The 25,635-nt window shown below is 36.3% G+C and overlaps 1 protein-coding gene across 1 annotated transcript; it reads right to left on the bottom strand.

The window, feature by feature from the left end:
• Positions 1-7,556: 7,556 nt before the first annotated feature.
• On the bottom strand, positions 7,557-15,870 carry LOC123527583 (uncharacterized). Its single transcript, XM_045307149.2, has 5 exons — positions 15,667-15,870; positions 10,893-10,976; positions 10,171-10,500; positions 8,579-8,668; positions 7,557-7,926 (listed from the first exon to the last, which is right to left on the bottom strand). Exons 1-5 carry the CDS (start codon positions 15,794-15,796, stop codon positions 7,622-7,624), a joined length of 939 nt encoding a protein of 312 aa, XP_045163084.2. The 5' UTR covers positions 15,797-15,870; the 3' UTR covers positions 7,557-7,621.
• Between the last annotated feature and the right edge of the window lie 9,765 nt (positions 15,871-25,635).

Here is a 25,635-nt window from a genome sequence, read left to right on the forward strand (position 1 = left end):
TGAGTTCAAGGACATAATAAATTACTGAAAAAACAGAGCTGTATTCAGTAGAAATAAGCGTAGTTCATTGAGTTGACTGCTGTTGTGACTGGCTGGTGGTTTCAACATTCAGACTATAGTGGTTCTCTTGTTAGGGACTGGAAACGTTTTCCCTGTGACCTTGAGCTTTGATTGAGTGACCCTAAAATCAATAGGGGTCATCTACTCTGCCTGTCCAATCATCCTATGAAGATTCAACATTTTGGGCCAAGTGGTTCTCAAGTTATTGACTGGAAATGATTATTTTCAGGCCCCTTGATCCAGTAACCACAAAAATAATAGGGGCCATCTACTTTGTAATCACCCAATGAAGTTTGAAGGTTCTAGGTCAAATGATTCCCCAGTTATTGATTGAAAATAAAATGTGACAGACAGATGGCCACTGTGGCCTTGACCTTTGATGGAGTGACCCCTAAAACAACAAGAGCTGTCCGTAAGACAGCCAAGCTCGACTATTCGAAATATTGTCACAGAAGCAGGAAATTATTACCCAAAATGTTAAATATCAGAAGAGTTTTAAGCTCGAAAGGGGACATAATTTGACCAAAATGCATATCAGAGTTATGGGACGTGATGCTATCAACTAGTTTTATAACCCCGAAGAAACATGTTAAGTTTCAATTCAATATCTGCATTTTGGAGATAGTAACTTGCATGTAAAACTTAAACCAGAATTTCAGAAGTCCAAAAGGGGGCATAATTTGCTTAAAATACATGTTAGAGTTATGAAACTTGACCCAGTGAGGTTGGTAATTGACCTAGAAAAAATAAATAAGTTTCAAAGCTATATGCCTTTAAAAGTTGCTGTATGTACTTGCATGCAAAAACTTAACCAAGGTGTGACGCCGACGCCGATGCCAGGGTGTGTAGAATAGCTAGACTATTCTTCGAATAGTCGAGCTAAAAACTTACTTTGTAAGTCCTATCACCCTTTTAAATTTGAAGGTTCTGGGTCAATTGATTTTAAAGTTATTGATCGGAAATGGATTTCCATGTTCTGGTCCCTGTGACCTTGACCTTTAATAGAGTGACCCCAAAATCAATAGGGGTCATCTGCTCTGCATGTCCAATCATCCTATGATGTTTCAAAATTCTGGGTCAAGTGGTTCTCGAGTTATTGATCAGAAGTGGTTTTCCATGTTCAGGCCCCTGCGACCTTGACCTTTAACAGAGTGAACCTAAAATCTATAGGGGTTATCTACACTGCATGTCCAATAATCCTATGATGTTTCAACATTCTGGGTCAAGAGGTTCTCAAGTTATTGACTGGAAATTATTTTCCATGTTCAGGCCCCTGTGACCTTGACCTTTGATGGAGTGGCCCCAAAAACAATAGGGGTTGTCTACTATATAAGCCCTACCTACCTATGAATAAAGTCCTAGGTCAAATGGCTCTTGATCAGAAATAAGAGTGACCGAAGGACAGACAGAGCAAAAATAGAGACAGAACATAAAATGTTCTATCTCCAAAGGTGCCAATGATCTTGGAGCTAGGTGTCTAGGTCTTGCACATCATATATTAACACATGGGGAATATTTGTGCCAAGTAATTCTAAAATCCCTTTTTGAAAGAGGTATGGAACGGACAAGAAACAGACCATGTTTACCTTTAACCTCTAAGTGTGGCCTTGACCTTGGTGCTAGGGGTCTGGGTCTTGCACATGACAAGTCGTCTCACTATGGGGAACATTTGTGCCAAGTAATTTCAAATCTCTTCTTGAATGACAGAGTTAAGGACCAGACATGAAGTGTGACAGACGTAAGGAAGGACAGACGGACGGATGCAACCTATTTCTATGCCCCCTTTCTTCTTCGAAAAAAGGTGGAGGACAAAATGACCTCGATAAATTATGAACCTAGTTTGATCAAGATAAAATTCGTAAAATTTCCCAAGGCTGTCTAGTTGTTTATCGTAGTGCTGGGTTAAATTTTCACCAGTTTCAATGTTGACAAGAAATATTTTGGACTAAAGCAGCTCCACTAACTGTACCCTCAACTGCTTTATTGTATATGTGTGTGCTGGTGGAAAAGATGAGGATTGTAGAAGAAACAGTTTACACAAAATATGAACTGGTACAAAAAACTTAACACAGTTTTGTAAGTTTAAAGGGGCAATAATTCAGTCAAAATCATTGACAGAGTTAAGTACTCTTGCCTTAAACTGGACATGGTGATGGTACTGGTGTTGACAGTTTCAAAGCTATACAACAAAAGATTTGTCAAAATGTTGACTGGTAAGAAAACTTAACCAAGGTGTGACGCTGACGCGGTGTTGAGTAGGATAGCTCTCCTTATTCCTTGAACGGACTAGCTAAAAATCACCCTGTGATACACGTTTGCTGAATAAATAAACAAAATGTAGGGGAGTCATAATGACGGTGGTAATTTCCATACAATTTATTTATTCTCTTCTGTAATTTTGGCACTCTCACTTTAAGCTCGCATGTGCAATGGTTTCAGTAACAGAGAATGCTGAAATCAAATATGGATATAACTGGAGAGAAGAACATTATGTTTTTACAAGTCAACTAAACCCCACCACCCTCCACCCTCAAGAACAGCATGCATATAAGACACTGTCATCACCAAATCAATGTTCAAAACAGCAAAATGTTTAAAATATAATTATAATTCATAAATCACTATTACATGTACATAAAATTTTCTGAAGTAATCTCCAATGTTTAGATCTAGCTAACTTCTTATTATCCTTAAATCCATCACCATTTTAATTATTTAATGCATGAATATTGTAGTAGAAAACTCCATTTTTGCTGTTTTCATAAATACCTACCTAAGAGGCAGGGTTGTTAATAATTACTTGCAAAAGTAATGCATTAAATTAGCATTATTTGGAGAAAGATGGCATTAAATTAGCATTAGCATTACTCATTTTTATCAAAATAATGCATTAAATTAGCATTACATAGGGTGCATTAGCATTAGCATTACCATTACTTTTTGAGAATCATTGCATGTTATTATCACATACACTGTTTGTTTTTCATTAAATCATTTTAGTTTACTTAGTCATCTACATGAATAGTTAAATACATGTATGACTTCCTTGTATTATATCTGATTTTTTCTTGTACCATTATTTTAAAGGTGCAAGATAAAGACAAATGAATAGACATAAATCTTAAAAAAAGACTTCACATTTTGTAATATAGTACTAAACATTATGATAGCCGTGCAATATTCCCTTGAAATCAACACAAGAACAGAGAAACAAATGATTGTTTCTGTATTTTCTTAGACTGACATGGGGGGTCATTTTGTCCTACTTTCATGTTTATCGTTTTTCCGTAATCGGTCGGAAATTCTTCGGGATCACGTGATTTTAAAATTGTTTCAAATGAATATCCATTTAAAGACGCGCGACAAAATAACTGTATTTCCATGATGGTAATTATACATGACTTGCACGAAAAATAAGAAATGTACAAAATTTATTTTTAAAATTGACAGTGACATATATTAGGCCAAGACAATGTGTTTAATACATATGTCTAAAATCTTATTAAATTAATGTAGCCATATGTACATAAATCAGTGTATTTAGGTAAATTTCAATCACATTTTGTTTCGGCAGTGTAAGACAGTTATTCATTTATATTCTTAAAACTATACTGAAAAGAGATTAACTGAAAAAGTTTGCAGACGAAGTTGTAAAAACACTTTTATTCGGGAAGGGCCTGAATTGTCTTGTAGTATAGCTGTTTATTACCTGTATTATAAGAATGATTTTCATGAAGGTTTTGTGAGTTACAAAATTGTTGAATTCCATGTGCTAAGTTTGTAAAAATCACGTTATTGTTTGGGCATATAGTATATTTTGCATCTATTTATAAATACACCTTATGCTGTATGTTGAAGTACAGCATGCATGAGCATTTAAATTGTTAGAGAAAGTCAAGTACCTGTTTAATGGCTCCCTAACAGCCTAATTTAATATGCCATGTAAAAGCTAGCTGCCTTAAGGTCTTAAACATTACTATCAGTGGCATAGTGTTAATTGATAAAAAGGTGTCAAAAGATAATAGGTCCTGTTTGATATTTTGGGTGACAAATCTAATTATGTCACACTTCTGTGGCTATTATAAATATGCACTTAGGAGTTGTCCCAGGTTTTAAATGTATTTTTAAAAATCTTTCAGGTGTACATTGAACAAAAGGCAATTATACCATTAGACAGTTTATTAAAATCAAACAACAATCTATTAGAGAACTGCTATAACCTGTGTAAATAACAGCATACATGTGTAAATTATGTTTTCTTCCAGTGATACAAAAATAATGCCTAAGTAATGCTAAGCATTAGCATTAGCATTACTTACTTTGGCATTAAATTAGCATTATTTTCAATGCTAAAACTGTGGCATTAATCATTACTTGGCATTATTTGAAAAAAATAATGCATTAATAATGCAATACCATTAGCATTAGCATTACTACAACCCTGCTAAGAGGATATCTTTTTTCTTCTTTACACAACAGATAACTTCCTCAATTAAAAAATTCACATGCTTTATACCAGTATGTGAATGTAATTGATATTTTATTTAAGGCAGTGGGTACAATATATTTTCACATTTGCTATTTGCTACTTCGGTATTCTTTGGCTACAATGAGCATATGTCTCTGTAACAAACTGGGAATGCAAAATCAGTATACTGAGAATGGAACAAGCAGATTGTTAATATGTGTGTATCACCTTAATTCATCTAGTGAAAATTTAACAGTATCTGTCCTGTTTGCCAGGAACCCACAGAATTGCTTTCAATTTCTTTCAGTATAAGCACACATTATAGGACCTTTTTGACACTTAGCCTGTTGGCTGCTAGTAATTTTGCCTTTGTAACCATCTGTGCAGGCTGATCATGGTCTGCAATGTTCACTGTTCAATCAGTAAACCAAGTTTCGCAAGGTTTTTCCATTTTTAGACCTACTGACCTAGTTTTTGACTGCACCTGACCCAGTTTCGAACTTGACCTAGATATCATAAAGGTGAACACATTCTGACCAATTTTCATGAAGATTCATTGAAAGATATTGCCTCTAGAGAGGTCACAAGGTTTTTCTATTTTTAGACCTACTGACCTAGTTTTTCACAGCGGCTGACCCAGTTTCGAACTTGAACTAGATATCATTAAGGTGAACATTCTGACTAATTTTCATGAAGATCCATTGAAAGATATGGCCTCTAGGGAGTTCACAAAGTTTTTCTATTTTCAGACCTACTGACCTACTTTTGGACCACAGTTGACCCAGTTTTGAACTTGACCTAGATATCATCAAGGTGAAAATTCTGACCAATTTTCATGAAGATCCATTGAAAAATATGGCCTCTAGGGAGGTCACAAGGTTTTTCTAGTTTTAGACCTACTAAACTAGTTTTGGACTGCACACGGCCCAGTTTCGAACTTGACCGAGCCATCATCAAGATGAATATTCAGACCAAATTTCATACAGATCCCATGAAAAGTATGGCCTCTAGAGAAGTCACAAGGATTTTCTATTATTTGACTATTGACCTAGTTTTTGATGGCATGTGACACAGTTTCAATCTTGAACTAGATATCATCAAGGTGAACATTCTGACAATTTTCATGAAGATCCATTGAAAAATATGGCCTCTAGAGAGGTCACAAGGTTTTTCTATTATTTGACCTACTGACCTGGTTTTTTGCAGGCATGTGACCAAGTTTTGAATTTGACTTAGATATCATCAAGGTAAACATTTTCACCAATTTTCATGAAGATCTCATTAAAAAATATGGCCTCTAGAGAGGTCACAAGGATTTTCTACTTTTAGACCTACAGTTTTTAACCGCACATGACCCAGTTTCAGACCTGACCTAGATATCATCAAGGTGGACATTTTGACCAACTTTCATACAGATCCCATGAAAAATATGGCCTCTAGACAGGTCACAAGGTTTTTCTACTTTTAGACCTACTGACTTAGTTTTGGACCGCACATAACCCAGTTTCAAAACTGACCTAGATATTATCAAGGTGAACATTCTGACCAATTTTCATGAAGATGCCTTGAAAAATATGGCCTCTAGAGAGGTCACAAGGTTTCTCTACTTTTAGACCTACTGACTTAGTTCTGGACCGAACATGACCCAGTTTCAAACTTGACCTAGATATCATCAAGATGAACATTCTGACCAACTTTCATAAAGATCCCATGAAAAATGTGACCTCAAGAGTGGTCACAAGCAAACGTTTACGGACGGACAACGGACGCCACGCAATCACAAAAGCTCATCTTGTCACTTTGTGACAGCTGAGCTAAAAAGCCTGCCAGCTTAGCTGAATAGGGAGATTGGTCTACGGATCTGGGCAGGGTGTATGATAAAAGACACTGCGTCTGAAATTATTCGCCCTGTGCTTCTGATTAATGATTAATGTGGGGAAGTTAGCAGTTAACAGGTTTGTACTGGTACAGAGTCCAGGAACGCTGGTTAGGTTAACTGCCTGCCGTTACATAATGGAAATACTGTTGAAAAACAGTGTTAAAACCCAAAACAAATAAACAAACAAGAGCTGGTAGAACATAAAATGCCCCTCTTGATGCATTCAGTAATTACACAGGAACAGAAATTATTTGGTTATTGTATACAAAAGTTCTACTGTTTTGGGTAAATGAACATTGATGTATTGGCCTTAAAATAAACAGAGGTCATCTGCTGGTCATGATCAACCTCCCTACTAAGTTTCATGAGCCTAGGCCCAAGCGTTCTTCAGTTATCATCCGGAAACCGTTTAACTGTTCCGGGTCACTGTAACCTTGACCTTTGACCCACAGACCTCAACATCAATAGGGGTCATCTGCTGACCATGATCAACCTCCCTGTCAAGTTTCGTTATCCTAGGCCCAAGTGTTCTAAAGTTATCATCCGGAAACTGTTCAGCTGTTCCAGCTGACCTCAAAATCAATAGTGGTCATCTGCTGGTCATAATCAAGCTCCCTATTATTTTTATGATCCTAGGCCCAAGTGTTCTCGAGTTATCATTCAGGAACCGTTTAACTGTTCAGGCTCACTGTGACCTTGACCTACTGACCTTAAAATCAATAGGGGTCATCTGCTGGTCATGACCAACCTTCCTGTCAGCTTTCATGATCCTAGGCCAATGCATTTTGGAGTTATCATCCGGAAACCGTTTCACTGTTCTGTCACTGTGACCTTGACCTTTGACTATTGACCTCAAAATCAATAGGGGTCATTTGCTGGTCATGACCAACCTTCCTGTCAATTTTCATGATCCTAGGCTTAAGCGTTCTTGAGTTATCATCCAGAAACAGATTGGTCTACATACCAACCGACTGACAGACATACTGACATCTGTAAAACAATATACCCCTCCTTCTTCAAAGGGGGCATAATAAACATTTAAGAAAAAAATCCGTGAAGTTACACCAATTCTGGAAAAATAAAATTAATTTGTTTGTTTTGGATTTTATGCTGATCCTGTCTTTCAACAGTAATAAAAATATTACACCCTTTATCAAAACTGTATCATTTAATAAGTAAATAAAAGAATGAAAATTTGACTATAAAAACATTCATTATCTCTCTGTCTTTGTTCCAGACATTTGATCAAAGTCATTATCCTCATCAATATCATTTTCTTCATCATCATCTTGATCTTTTGACAGAAGTGAAGAATAATACACTGGATTATTACGAACACAACCAATAAAATTTCCAATAATAGTTCTTCCTTTCTCTGGGATTTCTGTGTCATCCTTCACGTTCCTGTGTGCTGCCACAAATGCTCGAAACTCACGGAACTCTATGTTACACGGTCCAACTACATCCTTTTCAATGCATGTACAAGCCCAGTTAATTTCTCCGTTTGGTAAAACAGGTCCTGTGAAAGGTAAGGTGATAAATGTCTATCAATGTTGTTAATAAACGTGAAGTTACAATTCGTACACTTTTGAATTCAATTTTACATAAACATTACAGTGCTAGTTAGGAAACCCATACTTACAGTCAAATCTATACAATCAAGGAGTTGTGGAACAGTTGTGGAAGAGTCAAAAGCTAAGGCCTTTCACATGTATTTATACCTAAATTGGTCTTTTATCAACCCTTACCATGCTAAATATATAATGTACTTGTTCATCTTCCAATTTGGACAGTACCACTGACTGTTTAAAAGGGTGCTTACTAAAAAGAAACTGACTGAATGGTAAACAGTGCAGATCATGATCAGACTAACAGATGTGCTGGCTGATCATGATCTACACTGGACGCAAAGGCAGAATCAATCATATCCAGCATGATAATGGTTAAGTTGGTTTCTGTTCTTAAGTATTTTTTAGCCCAAGCTTGATCATATTTATAATTGTGATATCATACTGTGTCTTCTCAGCAGACTTCTTATGTCAATATCCAAACTGAAACACTGCACAACCAAGCCTTCACATCAGTTTTGATATACCAGAAAATAGGCGCAATTGAGAGAGTGTATAAAGGTCAAACAAACAACTACTTAAGTGATAATGCAAGATACCCACCTCTATTTTCCTCCACCTGTACTTTAGGTATCATCACTGTACTAGGTTTACTATTTTCCTCCTTTGTTATAAATACTACCTCATCTTTGCCTGTAAAACATGACTGTTATAATATGAGCCGCACCATGAGAAAACCAACATAGTGGCTTTGCGACCAGCATGGATCCAGACCAGCCTGCGCATCCGCGCGCAGTCTGGTCAGGATCCATGCTGTTCGCTTTCAAAGCCTATTGCAATTAGAGAAACTGTTAGCGAACAGCATGGATCCTGACCAGACTGCGCGGATGCGCAGGCTGGTCTGGATCCATGCCGGTCGCAAACCCACTATGTTGGTTTTCCCATGGTGCGGCTCATATTATACTTTTGATCAATGAGTACAAAGTTTAAAATGGCCACATCAAAACTGTACAATTCATTTAAGATGTGTAACTAAGGTGCTAAATAACAGTCTTTTATTTCTAAATATGATACAGGGAGCCGTGTTTGCACAACATAAAATCATGCCCACAGGTGTATGACCAAAGATGATGGGGTTTTTAGATTTTAAGTTTATTTTTTGGTAAAGATCAATATCTTTTTTTTGGTGAAGGTCAAGATCATCTGTACTTAGGGTTACATGTAGTTAGTAGGTCGTGCCACAGGGTATGTTGAGTGGAAGTATGAACTAAATTTGGTCATTTATGTGGACTGTAGGACCATAAATGTTGTTTATTAAGGTTCTAAGTTTGATGGTGAAGGTCATATGAGGGTCAAGGTCATTTATGTATAGGTCAGTTTTTAGGTCTTACCATAAAGGATTGTTGCAAGAGAGTATGAATTAAATCAGGTCATCAATGTAGGCTATAAGCAATCTGGTTGGTACGGACAAAAAAAGGCCACAGACAAATGGACAGACAGTTCCAATGCTATATGCCTTAAGGCATAAAAAGCAAACAAACTTTTGAAGCTTTTAGCAAATAAAAAATTGTAAAGCTTTATACACTTCCACAATTTAAGTAGGTGTCAAAAAGTATAAAACTTCAATTACAATTTACCTCTATGAACATTTCCAAATGACTTTCAAAAGCTATGAATTCAATCAAAACTGAGCACTGACATGTGTAAACAAATTTGGTATTAATCATTCCCAGAGAGCCAGCCAGTTCATACAATTACAAAGGTGCAAAATCTCGTGGAAATGGAAAAATTTGTTTTTTTGTTTTTTTTTATATTAAATTTACATTATGGTCAAACAGTTAAGACAATATGTGGTCCTAACAGCAGGTTTATAGAAGTTAAATTTATTTGGAGATTAACTTTAGCACAGGTATGAGAACTTTATACTGGGAAATCATTTAATTTCATGGCCATGAAATTTCATGGTTTTGGTCAAAATGGCAATTTCGTGGGGATATGAATTCGTGGATTACAACTTTTGAACATACAGTGAATGGGAATTTTACTTGTTTGTTGGGATTAAATTTTGTGGATTGAGTCAACTACGAAATTCATGAAAATTAGTCCCCCATGAATATTAATTATTTCACAGTATGCTAAATATCTCAAAGCAAACAAAACATGATTAAGGATATATCTAAAGTGGTAATATATACCAAAATGTCTTCTGTTAGCTTCTTTCTCCTTTCTCTTCCTCTCCTCAAGTTCTTTCTCCTTTTCTTCTTTCTTTTTAATTTCTTCCCTCTCTTCATCCAACATGCTGTCTTCATAATATACAGGATGGTCCATCGTACAAATTATAAAATCTTCAAACAGTCTGTCAAACTTTTCTTTCATTTCAGCATCAAAAGCCTCAATATCATCTTTAATGTTTTGAACATGCATAAACTCGCGTAGATTTCGGAATTCAACATTACACGGTCCTATAACATCTCTTTCGATACAAGCGCAGGCCCAGTTGAGATCTCCATTAGAAAGAACTGGATCTAAAAAGAACACCAACATGGTTAAACATGAAAGCTAACATAGCATTCAGAAAAGAAATTGTATTCCTTAGGAAATAAGATATAAGTTTTCATGTCTGATTCCTTAAATAATTTATGACTATTACCTAAACAAGACTAAAAGTTCGAAATAAAGGTCTGTTCTGTTCTGTTGTGTTCCTGAGAAATTAGAACTATTAGCAGTAAGAAAAGGAGTAATACCTGCCATTAATAGCAGATTTTTAAATAAATTATATTACATTTGTAATGCTAAAATCTAGAATATCATCATAATTTTATGTAAACTTGTACTACAAATAACATAGGAACGTGTTGTCTAAAAGACAATTATCTAGCTCCGATGATCACACATTTAATAATAGGCCAACATATACCTCTGTTTTCGCCAATCTCCTGCATAACGATCTTTGCTGTTGATGGTACAGCATTATCTTCTTTACTCATGAATAATATTTCATCTGTAACAAAAATGGAAACAACTACTATATCAGGTCTACATGTAGCATAATGTAATTTTATATAGTCTCTTTCAGTCGTTTGATATAAAATGTTATGCCTGCCTGCTTGAACATACTTCTCGAGATCCTTAGTGGCATCCTCACTAGATGGCACAATAGACTTAATAAGATCCGAGAAACTAGCAGTTACATACAGTTGAAACTCGACACTTCGATCTGGCGTATCTCAAAATTCCAGCTATCTCGAAGTCCCGTCCCGAAAACACGTGCACAGAGTACCATATTTTAAGTCAAAATTCCATTATCTCGATCAAAGTAAAACGCTCAATCATTTGGAACTCGAGATACCCAGTTTCAACTGTACAAATTAATTTGCCTGAATTCTTCCAATGAACAATCACACTACAGACAACAAGATGACTGCTGAAAGGGAGTCTTGCCATCCCGTGTCTAAAGAATTTAGCTAACTGACTGGTCGTTAAGGTTAATCTTTGCAAGATTTCTCCACTTTCAATGAAGTTGCTAAAATCTCTGCCAAATCTGTTTCATATTTAGTTTGACCCATTGTAAAATAGAAATGCTTTCTTTGTCTTAGATCATAATTCTAGTACAAATCCTTTTGCTTTTACCCTGTATACAATTAAACTGTTGTGCAGAAAGGAAGATGTTAGTAGGGTTAAAACAAGAGCTGTCAGAGGACAGCAACGCTCGACTATTCATCAGCCTTGTCAATTGAATGAATACAAATATCGAAAAAGGGGCATAATTTTATAACAAGAGCTGTCGGAGGACAGCCACGCTCGACTATTCAACAGCCTTGTCAATTCAATGAATACAAAAGTCGAAAAAGGGGCATAATTTTGTAACAAGAGCTGTCAGAGGACAGCAACACTCGACTATTCAACAGCCTTGTCAATTGAATGAATACAAAAGTCAAAAGGGGGGCATAATTTAGTAAAAAAGCAAAACAGGGTTATGGAACCTGCACAGTGCTTATCAGCTACTGACAGTGGACAAGTGTGTGAAGTTTCAATCCATTCACATTAGTGGGTACTGAGATACCAGCTTACATATAAGAATTTAACCAAAAGCTCCTAAGTTGAAAAAGGGGCATAATTTTGTAAAATGCAAAGTAGAGTTATTGACCCTTTGCACTGCATGTCATATCATGACAGTGAACAAGTGTGTGAAGTTTCAATCCTTTCCCATTAGTGGATACTGAGATACCAGCTTACATAAAAAACTTAACCAAAAACTGTTAAGTCGAAAAAGGGGCATAATTTTGGAGGGAAAAAAATGAATAGAGTTATGGGACCTGCTTTGTGCATGTCAGATCATGACAGTGAACTAGTGTGTGAAGTTTCAACTCATTCCTGTCAGTGAGTACTGAGATACCAGCTTACATACAAAACCTTAACCAAAAATTTCCAAGTCGAAACAGGGGCATTATTTTATAAAAAAAAGCAAAATAGAGTTATGGAACCTGTGCAATGTAAGTCAGTTTATCACATAAAATAAGTGTGTGAAGTTTCAATCCATTCCCACAAGTGGTTACTGAGATACCAGTTTACATACAAAACCTTAACCCAAAATTTCTAAGTCAAAAAAGGGGCATAATTTTGTAAAAAAGCAAAATAGAGTTATGGAACCTGTGCAATGTAAGTCAGTTTATCACACTGAATAAGTGTGTGAAGATTCAATCCATTCCCACAAGTGGTTACTTAGATACCAGCTTACATACAAAACCTTAACCAATCGGGATGCCGACACACAGGCGAGTTTAATAGCTCTACTATTCTATGAACAGCCGAGCTAAAAATGGGAAACTGGGTTATGGAACCTGCACAGTGCTTATCAGCTCATGACAGTGGATAAGTGTGTGAAGTTTTAATCCATTCCCATTAGTGGGTACTGAGATACAAGCTTACATAAAAAGAAACTTAACCAAAAACTGCTAAGTCAAAAAAGGAAAATAATTTTGAAAAAATGCAAAGAAGAGTTATGGAACATGCACAGGGCATGTCAGATCATGACAGTGAACAAGTGTGTGAAGTTTCAATCCATTCCCATTAGTGGATATGAGATATCAGCTTACAAACTTTACCAAAAACTGCTAAGTCAAAAAGGGGGCATAATTTTGAAACAAATGCAAAGTAGAGTTATGGGACCTACTTAGTGCATGTCAGATGATGGCAGTAAACAAGTGTGTAAAGTTCCAATCCATTCCCATTAGTGGGTAATGAGATACCAGCTTACATACAAAACCTTAACCAAAAATTTCTAAGTCGAAAAAGGGGCATTATTTTCTAAAAAAATCAAAACAGAGTTATGGAAACTGTGCAGTGTAAGTCAGTTTACCACAGTGAATAAGTGTGTGAAGTTTCAATCCATTCCCACAAGTGGTTACTGAGATACCAACTTACATAAAAAACTTAACCAAATCTGGACACAGACGCCAACGCACGGGCGAGTCAAATAGCTCTACTATTCTTTGAATAGTCGAGGTAAAAAGGATAATTAAGCAAAAAGATTTGTACTGGAATTATGGTGTAAACATCAATGTTAACTTAAGAAAACAGTGCTGATTTGATTCCAGAGACCATTTAAACACTGACTACATGTAATGGTAAGGTGTTCCCATAAGATCAAAACAAAATACATCAAAATAAGAACTTTGACGGAATTAGGACCTTGAATACATAATTTGCTGGGAATTATTTTTTTATCACAACTCACTGTCACTGACTGTTACGAAGCACTAGGTGGATTGAGTAGTCAACCTAATCCAATGTATACAGTTTGTTTTATATTGTGACGTCAAACTGTAACGTCGCGATGGCTGCAAGTCAGAAATTAAAAAGCAGCCACTTAGCGACAGTAACTTGAGTAAGCTTGTCTAATGGATTGAGTAACCTAGGACATCTGGCAGTCAACTTCAACTTTATACTGCCATAAAATCAACACTTTTACTTTCTCTTATCCTATCCCCTCCCCCCTCCCCCTCCCCCATGCAAGGCCATTATGGATCAGTATAAGTTAATAAGTGATGATGAAATGAAGGGAAAGATATTGTTAACAGGTCCCAGAAAAGTCACAAATTAGCTATATAGCTAAATCTAGCTATATATAGCTAGAAGTAGCTATAAAACCAGTACCAATATGGCAAAATATGTCAAAATAAGATGCAAAATGGTCATAATCATGTCCAAAAGGGTTGTAAGATGTAAGACAATGATACAAAACCAAGATCTTTGAAGTCACATTTTCAATAACCAGGTCAGAGAGATAGCCTGTTTGCACCAGCTGTTTCATTTGAACCAGGCTGGTCCAGTTGACCCATAACAAGGCATGTACAATGGGCCTAATGAACCATATTTGTCATAAATATTGCATTGTGATTAAAAACTTGTAAAAATATGCGAATAGAAACCTATTCGCAATCCTGTTTTGACGTGGACGCTTATTTTTTAGCATGAATTTCGTGCTGAGACAAGCTACATGAGCTGCATTGACTAGATTTTTGCCGCAGAACAAAGATAAAATGGAACAGATTTATAACTGTTAAAAAAAGCAGGAGTTATTTGCATCAAATTTACGGTATTTTTCAACTTTTATACGTTATTTTGCTGTGCTTCATCAGTTCGCCGCCATTTTGCAATTTTCCTAGCTGTATCATGTGACTGAAAGTAGCCATTTGATGAAAGCGAAACTGAAAGTAGTATAAAGGGAGCTAAATTTTGCCATATTTAAGTTACGGATGCAGGGAGATACAAATATACGGCTGCTTCTCAAATCAGCGGTGGTCAGTGTGTTTTCTTTCTCCTTTATCTCTTGGATTTTACAAATGACCGAAATTAAGATTTTCCAACAGCTACAGTATCATTTTTAACAATTTTGTAAACTTTATGGTGATCTAATTATATAAAATAATGTACCTGTTTGCAAAGCGATTCGCTGGTTGTTGTGTCAAATTTATTGAAAGTTAGTTGCATTGCATGAGTAAAAGTCCAATAAATCATAAAATATCCATACCATGATGCGAATATCAACATAAAGATTGTAAGTCTTCTTTTAAAACTAGAAAAACGTGTGTCCTGTGATTTATGGTTCATTAGGCCTATGTATACATGTCTTAATATGGGTCACTTGAACTAGCCTGGTTCAAAAAGGCCATCTCTCTGACCTGATAACTGCGGCAGTATTTTGCGATAAATCATTACTGAATTTTTCACTTTTGATAATCATCGTATATATGACAAATTTATAAATGACTAATCGCAGAAATTCGCAACATGTATTGAAACTAAAACTGCATATATCTCCATTCTTTGTGATTGTCTCATACTCCACTTAAATGGGATAATAACTATTTTATGTTCGATATTCACATATTTTGAACAATTGTGGGACACTTCCAGTTTAGCGGTCCCCGGTCGGAAACACTTCATGACCTCGCATTACTTTGGGTCTGCCGCCCCCACACCCCTGCTTTTTCCATTAGTGCTACTGGCCCCATATTTTAACAACAACTTAAACACAACCCTATACTCAAATAAATAGTAAATGTCAGTAGGGACCGCTAAAATGGAAACTACTCACAATTGTTATTGGTTTTATAGCTAGAAATAGCTAGATTTAGCTATAGCTAATTTGTAACTTTTCTGGGACCTGGTAAGGCTGGTTAAGTTACCTTTTCCGTCCAATTTTCTCTTTGACTTGCTCAAACTTGTCGCTGTTGCGGTGACAGCTGCTGCAGACAACAGTTTAGCACTACTTTTTAATGATTTAATGTTGTTGATAAACTTCCATCCAGCAGACATCGTTAATATTTTGTTGCATTAAATTTGACACATGTGTTTATAACCGGATGTACATGTCCGAAGATAGTGTTAGAGAATGGAAAATTCTGTTTTGTCACGTTCTCTTACCGGATTGGACAATGTTTAATGTCGAGGTTGAAAACCACTAAATCAGACTACTATTCACAATAAGGGGACAAGGGACAGTAGATTTGAAAATTCAACAAATCGGCGCTGATATGTGTGACGTGATTTCAGTACACTATGGTGTTCAAGCCGGAACAAGTAATAGAACATTTTACCAGTTAGTTTGGACATGGTTATCTCATTAAGGCTTATAGTCACTTATATATAAACACTACGGATAACTTATTGTTTGTTTCTGGTTTAAGGTCGTTTTTCAACATTATTTCAGTAATGTGACGACGGGCAGTTAACCTAAACCAGTGTTCCTGGATTCTGTACCAGTACAAAAAAAAAACAAAGACAAATATCAAACAGGGAATGTCACGTACCAAAAACGCAGCCTCCTCAAAACGAAACCCACAGCACGCAGACGCGTGCACCACACACACACACACACACACACACACACACACACACACACACACACACACACACACAGCCAACACATAGGACAAAACGAACGAACAAAGGAACACAGTGGGGCACCGCCTTGGAACGGTCAGTGGCAAAAACACCACTGGGGAGCTTAAACCGGTTTATGGTGCGCACCCAACCTCACTCTTACCCCCACCATGTTCCAAAGACACGGGACAGTGTAAATAAAAGTAATCCCCTCCAGGTGAATCTCTTACACACGTAAAGGAAACAAAAAGGCATGGCATGTAAAACACAAAAATGCTCGTATATAAATATATAAAAAGCAAACCTTAAGAACCAAAAACATATGTACTCAATGCCTTTTCAGAAGACAGAGCAACAAGAGAAACACCCTTAAGGGCCCGACGAAACAGGCCAGAAAACAAATATCAAAACAGTTCAGTCCTGGTAGGATTTATAAACTGCTTATCATAGAGTCCTCCCCCTCTTCCGTCAGACACAATCAAAGAGGGAAGCGTAGTGTCCAACTGTAAACGGGTTGAACACTAAACATGCGGTATGTCTCAAAACAGTTGGGTCGTAACCTCTTTTAATAAAACGTTTTATAATTTTACCAAATACATTTGGAAAATTACCATGACCCAATATCTTACGAAGTTTGTAAACCACATCCCCATAAAAAGCGGGTTTAGAAATACCTTGTTCTCCGCAAGAAACTGCCAACTTCCCCACATGACTTATTAGAGGTGAAGTACGAATGATTTCAGACACAATGTCTTTTATCAAATCGTCACAGAGAACATACAAATAACTTATTGTACTTGTACTGATTTAAAACGTATTACGTATTTATCATAGAGCCCGATCGGTTTTTTTTGTTTTTGTTTTTTTTTTCCTTTTGTTGGTTCGTTTTGGGTTTTAATGCCACTTTTCAACAGTATTTCAGTTATGCAATAACTGAGTAATAGCGAGTAGTTCACCGAACCAGAGTTACCAGAGGTACATGAATCTGTACCAATACTAACCTGTTCTCCGCAAGTAACTTCTGAATCAGAGGTGGACAAAATGAATTCAAGCACAGTGCCTTTTATCAAATCATTTCAAGAACAAACTTCTAGATGAGCGATCAAACTCACGATCCAGCGAAAAGTAGAACTGCTCTCTCCCATATTGGGCTAAGCAAGTGGACATCAGATCCTTAAGAAACATAAATCCTTACCTCTCATGAACAGACTCTATGCAATTGTTATTGTAGATCCTTTGAAGCAAACGAGACTTTTCATGAGAGGTAATGAAATGTTTCCCTTACGCCCCTACTAATCGCCTCTTTAGCCTTCCGCACGTTTGCGTTCTATTATGCAAAAAAAATGCATGTACTCTTTGATCCCATGTTCATTCCATAATCTCCGGGACGAGAAAATATAACGAAACTTAGACAAATACGGACAAACTATTATCTTCGGCTTGGATTTGACTTACAACAAGGGAACCATCTATAGTGTTGTCCTTTCTTTAATTAAAATTAAACATACAACATAAACATAAAATTCAAGAACATACATGTGTAAACATGCACAACAATGTTATGATTACCAAAGGTAACACATCCTGAGATCCTTAAAAATCTCTTTTTGTCCGTCTGGCCGTCCGACCATTTATTTATAATATATCGATCTTTGTTAGAAAAATACAATGTTTTATGCATCGAAATGCTTTAAAGTACTAAAATTGTGTCAGAAAAAATAATTATATTAAGATCTTTATCATGAAAAAATGTTAAAGAAAAAAAAAACAAGGAAGAATATCCAACAGGGAAAGCCACGTTCAAAAAGCGCAGCCTCCCCAAAGACACACACGAACAACTCTCGCACACCACACACAAAAATGAACACAAAAGGACAAAACAAACAAATACAGGAACACAGTGGGGCACCGCCTTGGAACGGTCAGTGGCAAAACTACCACTGGGGAGTTTAAACCGGTTTATGGTGCACCTAACCTCACTCTTACCCCAACTATGTTCCAAAGTCACAAGACAGTGTAAATAAAAGTAATCCCTGCCAGGTGAAACCCTAACATAAGTAAAGGTAACAGAAGGTATGTAATGTGAAACACAAAGAACAAAAGTCCTTTGGAAGCATAGAATGCGACCGAGCAAAATAATAGCAGATTCTGTTTGAGTCTCCCCTACTGAAGATTTCATTAGCCTTTCACTTGCTTGCCGTTCCTAAGCAGTGTATACTTTTCTTTTTCGAGCTGAAGATTATACAAGAGGGCCATGATGACCCTTAATCGCTCACCCGTGTACGATGAGCCACATGTTTAAAATGGCAAACTGATGCTAAAATATTAGAAAGTAGGTCAGTAGGTTACATTTATGGTCACTATATATATAAGTCAGTTTTACGATCGGTGTGCAAAACTGTACATGTAACCCAAATTTCAAGGCTGTATCTTTTAAAAAACAACAGGAAAGTCGGTCTGTAGGTCAAGGTCACAGTCAAGTGACCCCTTATCGCTTGGGTTCATCAGGTAATTACATTTTAACAGTTTAGGAAATATGATCTGACAATTTTGAAGTATTTATTTCTACATAACTCATATAACAAGTGACTCCCAGGGTAGGGCCTCTTTTCACCCCACGGGCATAATTTGAACAGTATTATTAGAGATCAACTAGGCAATGCTACATACCAAATATTAAAGGCATAGGCCTTGAACTTTCAGACAAGAAGGTTTTTATTGTTTCCCCTATATATGTCTATGTTAAATTTGGGACTCAGGACAGGGCCTCTTATCACACAGGGGCATACTTTGAACAATTTTGATAGAAAACCACAAGGCAATGCAACATACCAAATATCAAAAGCCTAGGCCTTGCAGTTTCAGACAAGGAGATTTTTTTTAAAAAGTTATTTCCTACATAATCTATGTAAAACTCGTGACCCCCACTGACAGGGCCTCTTTTTACCCAAGAGTTATAATTTGAACAATTTTGGCAGAGGACCACATGGCAATGCTACATATCAAATAGCAAAGGCCTAGGTCTTGTGGATTTTTAAAAGCTTTTTCCTATATACGTCTATGTAAAATTTGTGACCCCCGGGTTGGGGCCTGTTTTCACCCCAGGGGCACAATTTGAAAAATCTTCGTAGAGGACCATTAGATGATGTCACATGCAAAATATCAAGGCTCTATGCCTTGCGGTTTTGGACAAGAAAATTTTGATTTTTTTTTTCTTTCGGTTGCCATGGCAACCAGCTAGAGTTCTGCATGGAATTCAATTATTTGAACAATTTTGGAAGGGGGGCACCCAATGATCATTTATGTGAAGTTTGGTGTAATTTAGCCCAGTAGTTTTCAAGAAGAAGATTTTTTAGAAAATACTGACGGACGGACCACTCATGACGGACGACTGACGACGGACATTGAGCGGTCACAAAAGCTCACCATGAGCCTTTGGCTCAGCGGAGCTAAAAACACAGCTATATTGTAAGAACATAGAATCTTGATTTAGAAATGTCAAAATAAATGTCTGGAAACGTGACAAAATCGTTACCGCTCGTGAACAGACTCAATCAAACCGAGTCTGCAATTATTTTTTTGCTTGTATTCTAGCTATGCTTCCAAGGGATCTTTTTGCGGATCTTATTTATTACACGAAGTATTTATCGATGGGTTGTTCTTATTTATATCCAACTTTCCTTTATGCTATCGCATCGTTTTAAATAAAATCTGGAAAGTAGATCCCTCGGAAGCACCGAGAACGATGCAAACAGTGAAAATTGCAGACTCGGTTTAATTGAGTCTGTTCATGAGCAGCAATGGAAAATGCAACACTGCCCACGCCCCCTAGCACCGGCTTAAGCAGTATTCAATCTTCGAATCTAAATGAGTTTAAATCAATGATCCCGAAGGACCAGAAAATATAACAACACTTAGCTTAGTAGCGTCGTATAAAAATAAAAATTGCTGGAGACAGAAAATAAAACTTTTCGAATAATTTTCTCCCTGAGATTTCTTATACGGAGACTCGAGCCATTTTGGTTTCGGTGGCAGTTGACTATCTAGTTCCTTTCCGATTTGATCATCAACATGTTCAACGGTAAAGGGTTATAAGAGTGATTATGAAAAGTATCTGACAAAATAAGGAAATTTCGACCTCTTTTTATTAAGAAAACACTTTTTAAAAAGGTTTATCATGACAATTTTAACAAGACAAATTAGCCACGCTGAATAACATGGTTACAGGACTGTTCATTTCCATCTCCATCAACCCAGATCACATCATCACATCCACTACAGTAGTCCGCCCTGAAAAAGATATAAAAGAGTTCATGGTTTGGATGCGTTTAAAGCTTATAATTATATCAGTATTATGTCTTTGACAATGCTTTTTGAATATCACTGAAAAGCACTGAAACGCTCTAAATATGGAAAATATTATTATTCAGTTTGTGTTGCATACAAAGGCTTTAAAAATATGTGTGTGCATAATTGCGTTTTATTTCCTCTCAAGTAAATTTACTTTTTTCTAATATAGACTATTGCCCTCCAAAACATGATACCGCCTCGGTAGCCTAATGGTAGAGCGCCCGCTTCGAGTACTGGAGATCGTGGATTCGATCCCTGGCCGCGTCATACTAAAAGACGTAAAAATAGTACTTGTAGCTCCTTCGCTTGGCGCTCAGCATTAAGAGGATAGTGTTAGGACTGGTCAGCCCGGTGTCAGCATAACGTGACTGATTGGGGTATCATGTGACGTGTCTACGTCGTAATATTCCAGCGAGGCAGCACTATAAAGTTGAGCATTGTGCTCACTGCTATAAGCAGACACCGTCGTTTATATGATTGAAAAATTGTTGAAAAAGACGTTGAACACACACGCACACACACGCGCACGCGCACAACTTTCTAGAAACGTTGTTGCGTTTGGTTATATATATACATTTGCCTTTTATATACGACGTCATTTTACTGTTCATTGCTTATGTCCTTTTTCAACTTTTTAGTTTTTAGCTCGACTTGTCGAAGAAAAACTAAAGCTATTGCACTCGCCCCAGCGTCAGCGACGCCGTTGGTTAAAGTTTTTTGATAAAGTCAAATATCTCTGTTACTGTCAAAGCTATTGATTTGAAATTTAACATAGTTATTTGCTATCAAAGTCTACACCAGGAGAAACAATCCCCATAACTCCGATTTGACTTTTGACATGGTCATGCCCCTTTTCAACTTAGAATTGTTTGGTTAACGTTTTTGGTAAAGTAAACTATCTCTGTTACTATCAAACCTTATGACTTGAAACTTTGAATAGTTATTTACTATCAAAGTCTACACCAGGAGAAATAATCCCCATAACTCTGGTTTGAAGTTTGACAGAGTTATGCCCCTTTTTAACTTAGATTTCTTTTTTGGTTAAAGTTTTATAAAGGTTTTACTGGCAAAGCTCTAACTCAGAGTTAACCACTGAGAAAAGTCGAGCGCGCCAGCTATCACCAGACATCTCTTGTACATTTTTTTTTCATGAAGTTTGCTAAAACATATGTCTAACATATTTACCAGAAATGAAATGTGATAAACGCCTTTTTAATTTGGATATAGTATCATCAAATTGTAATCATAATAGCATTTCTGAAATAACATAAATTTATAAAAATGTGCATCATTTTATCATCGGACCACCTGGAGAACTTCGATATAGACAAATTGAAAACATTTTTTTAAAGAAGTTCGATGTTCTCTGCGATATAGATTACACACAACAGATGTATATGTTTAACACGGGTTACTGCATATTTCTGAACACAGACACTTAGGGACAGGGCCACTTCACCAACCACTCCTCTATCCCTGTCAACTGTGAGTCAATATCTCTCAGCATTTTAAAACGAACTGAGCATTGATGGAGGGTATAGACAACGTTTGATAAAATTTTAACATGCTTAAAAATGCCATTTTTACATGAAAAGTCTTTATATTACAAGATAGGAAAGTGCGAATATGACATTTCAAAACAATAGTCGATGCAACATTTAAATTAGCACCTACTTATCAATTCTCGGTAGCGATCGGCGGGTCTGAAGCCATTTCATCAAATGACACCGGCACTGACAACTGACTTTTGGGTTTCGGCGAGAAACTGATAACTAACATAAATCAATCAACTTTATTCTGTGAAACACTTCTGTGCGAATGGACATCAGCTTTATATATGCCACAGGCCAGCAGTCGCGTACTTAAGTTGAAACAATTTAACCGGTAGCTACTACATAGTGACTGTTTACTTCATGTATTAAATCTGGTACCTGGGACATGAGCAATGCAGAGTGGGTATCCAGCGCAAAGAAGCGTTCCCAGCTTTAATTTTACACTTTCCAATCTTTTAATTTAAAGGGAACTAATGGTAATATAAGTGCATTTTTGTAATGCGGTCATTGTAACAAACACAGTCTAAGAATATGATCTCTACCTATATGTATACTCAGTCCGTTCTAAAATGATAAAATATATTGGCTAACAGTTTGCAGAGACGAAGGAGAGATGTGCCCTGACCCTATATGTGTGTTTATGTTTCTGAACACAGTAACCTCGTTAGAAAATATTCCAAATTATTTACTGTTGGTTTCAAGTATTTGAATCGAAAAAGCGTACTGAGTTTATCTAAAACTATACTTTTATACGTGCGTTTGTGAGATAAAATGGCGGTTAAATAAAAATTTCAATGGGGTAAATGATAAGACATTTTTCATTGGTCAATAGTATCAGTTTAAATGACCGGTAGGGTCTATTATTTACTTGTAACAGTGATAGAGAAGATCTGTTTTACTATTGGTATACGGTTGTAATATACCTGCAAGACAAAGATGAGTCCTCGCACACCTTCCCGAGGCATGGGTCCGCCCAGCATCTATATGGTTGAGAGCATGGTGGCCTCACTGAAGCTGAACAAAAATAAATCTGAGTGTGACTGGTTATATAAGAGTTTAAGTCCTTTTTTCACTTCAAAATATTAAAAAATCTTCAAAATTAATTCAAACGTAGATATTCAGTAATACATGCCCGTGAGGTCAATTTGTAACGCATTTAGAAATGATTGCAGTACTCCAGTAGCCATTTACGAAAAGTCTGTTGCGAGAAAAACAATAATGCTTCAAGTTATAACTTAACTCATTTAGCCTGATGCAAACTTGTTCTGAAAACTAAAAGCTGGAACTAAAACGAAATTTGAAAACAATATCCTATTGTACTGTACTTACCAGAACTTACAGCAAGTAACGAAACAACTGTTAAGAATATCACTGTGCGTTTGCAATCCATCTTGTTTTCAGCAACTATTCCAAAATAAAATACTTCACATTATTGTTTTCGAGGTCTTATATTTTACCAGATGAACGCAAGTCCTTCTATTTCAAGTGGATACTTTGCTAACTTGAACAAGCTGGTATAATTAAATGTATAAACAGCACAACAACAAGCATTCACTCTGGCATAATGATGCCAATTATAACGATTCTGTAAAGGTCATTCAATCTAAATACTTATGCAGATCCGTTATACATATATTTGAGCATAACCATCCGCTTCCACTTCATCAGTATCACGTTCACCATCATCACCATTAACAGCAGCAACAACAACATCATTATCACCATCATCAGTATCATTATCATAATCGTTAGTGTAGTTAACGTCCTTGTCGACAGTGTTATTATTATTATTATTATTATTATTATTATTATTATTATATGCGGCAGCATTACTAGCAGCAGCAGCAACAGAAACAGAAAAACAGTACCGACAATAGATTTACACGCATCAGAAAAAAAAACTAAACAAGAGCTTTCAGTTAATTTATATATAATCTCCGAATAAATATTTGACACAGAAAGTGTACCAATATTTGTATAATAAAAATGAATGAATATTAAAATACAACTGCAAATAAAGAAAAGAGAAAAGAGCATTTTATAATTCATCCAACTGTGGTTAATTTGTTTAAACATTTTCTATATATATCTATGTTTATTAAACTTCCAGTTTTGATAAAATTTTCATATAAAATAATAAAAAAAAGTCGTCGCAAATGAAATGAGTTTGGATAAAATGATGAATATCTACGAAAGCACTGGTGGCTTGGGTTTTTGTCACTTTTGTCTTTCAGGCAAATTTATTGAACTTTAGAGAAAAAGAAAATAAAAAAAAATTTCAAAATGAATTCAACATCCGCTTTTCAATTATAGCTCTCATGTATAAAGTGTGCCATTTACTGTAATAAGTCGAATATCAAAATAGTCATTTATTTCCAAAAGCCACTACAACGAAAACATGAACAATTAATGAGAAACAAATATAAGTATATTATATTTGTAACAATAATAAGATTTATGTCGAATACTGGGCAACCTCACACCAAGATTAAACATTATCTAACAAGAGCTCCACCAAGTTGGGCAATATACGGAGGAAGACGGAAGCAAAATTTAAAGAAAAAGAACAAGCAAAATTCAAATACTTTTGTGGGAGGAGTGTGAGTGTGTTGGGAAGGGGGTGTCAGGGCGGGAGCGGGGTATGTGTATGTGGGTGCGGTGGTGGTGACAGGATACTAAAAGGCAACAAACTAAATGATCTTTTTCTTTTTTGTGCGGGTGGTGTAATGTAGAATCAGCACATTGTTTCTTCACCACCTGCCTATATTCCAAGTTTGAAGTCAATACCTTTAAAATTTTAAGTAATGCTCTGGACAAGAAATATGATGGGCAAATTTAACCTCGACCTTTGACCTACCACTCTACACATCGTCCCATCACAACACACCCACATCTCAAGTTTGAATTCAATACCGTAAATGGTTAATAAGTTATGCTCCGGACACTAAATATGACGGATAGATTTGACCTATCAGTTCCAATTGTGACATTGACCTTAAACCTACAGACTAGGTTCATGTTCCCTGTATATTGTATCCTCACTACCTTCCCACATACCAAGTTTGAAGTCAATACCATGAATGGTTGATTAGTTATGGTTTAAGGTTCACTCCTCATATCTAAAATAGTTTATCACAAGATTTGTGCTAATAAGCTCCCTTTGGGCCGTGCAAACAGGTTTTGGAAAATACATATTTACTTGCTACGGTCATAGGTTAAAGTATGAGAGATATTTCAGTAGAAAAATGAAAGAGAATGTTCTTTTTCGGTGTATGAAAGGTATAGTATCATGTATCAGGCTGGAGCATGATTCCGTAGTAAATCAATCTGACGGGAAAATCTGTCTTAGAAGATGTCATCTCATTTTCT

The sequence above is a fragment of the Mercenaria mercenaria genome, chromosome 14 (assembly GCF_021730395.1).
Source record: "Mercenaria mercenaria strain notata chromosome 14, MADL_Memer_1, whole genome shotgun sequence".
Lineage (NCBI taxonomy): Eukaryota > Metazoa > Mollusca > Bivalvia > Venerida > Veneridae > Mercenaria > Mercenaria mercenaria.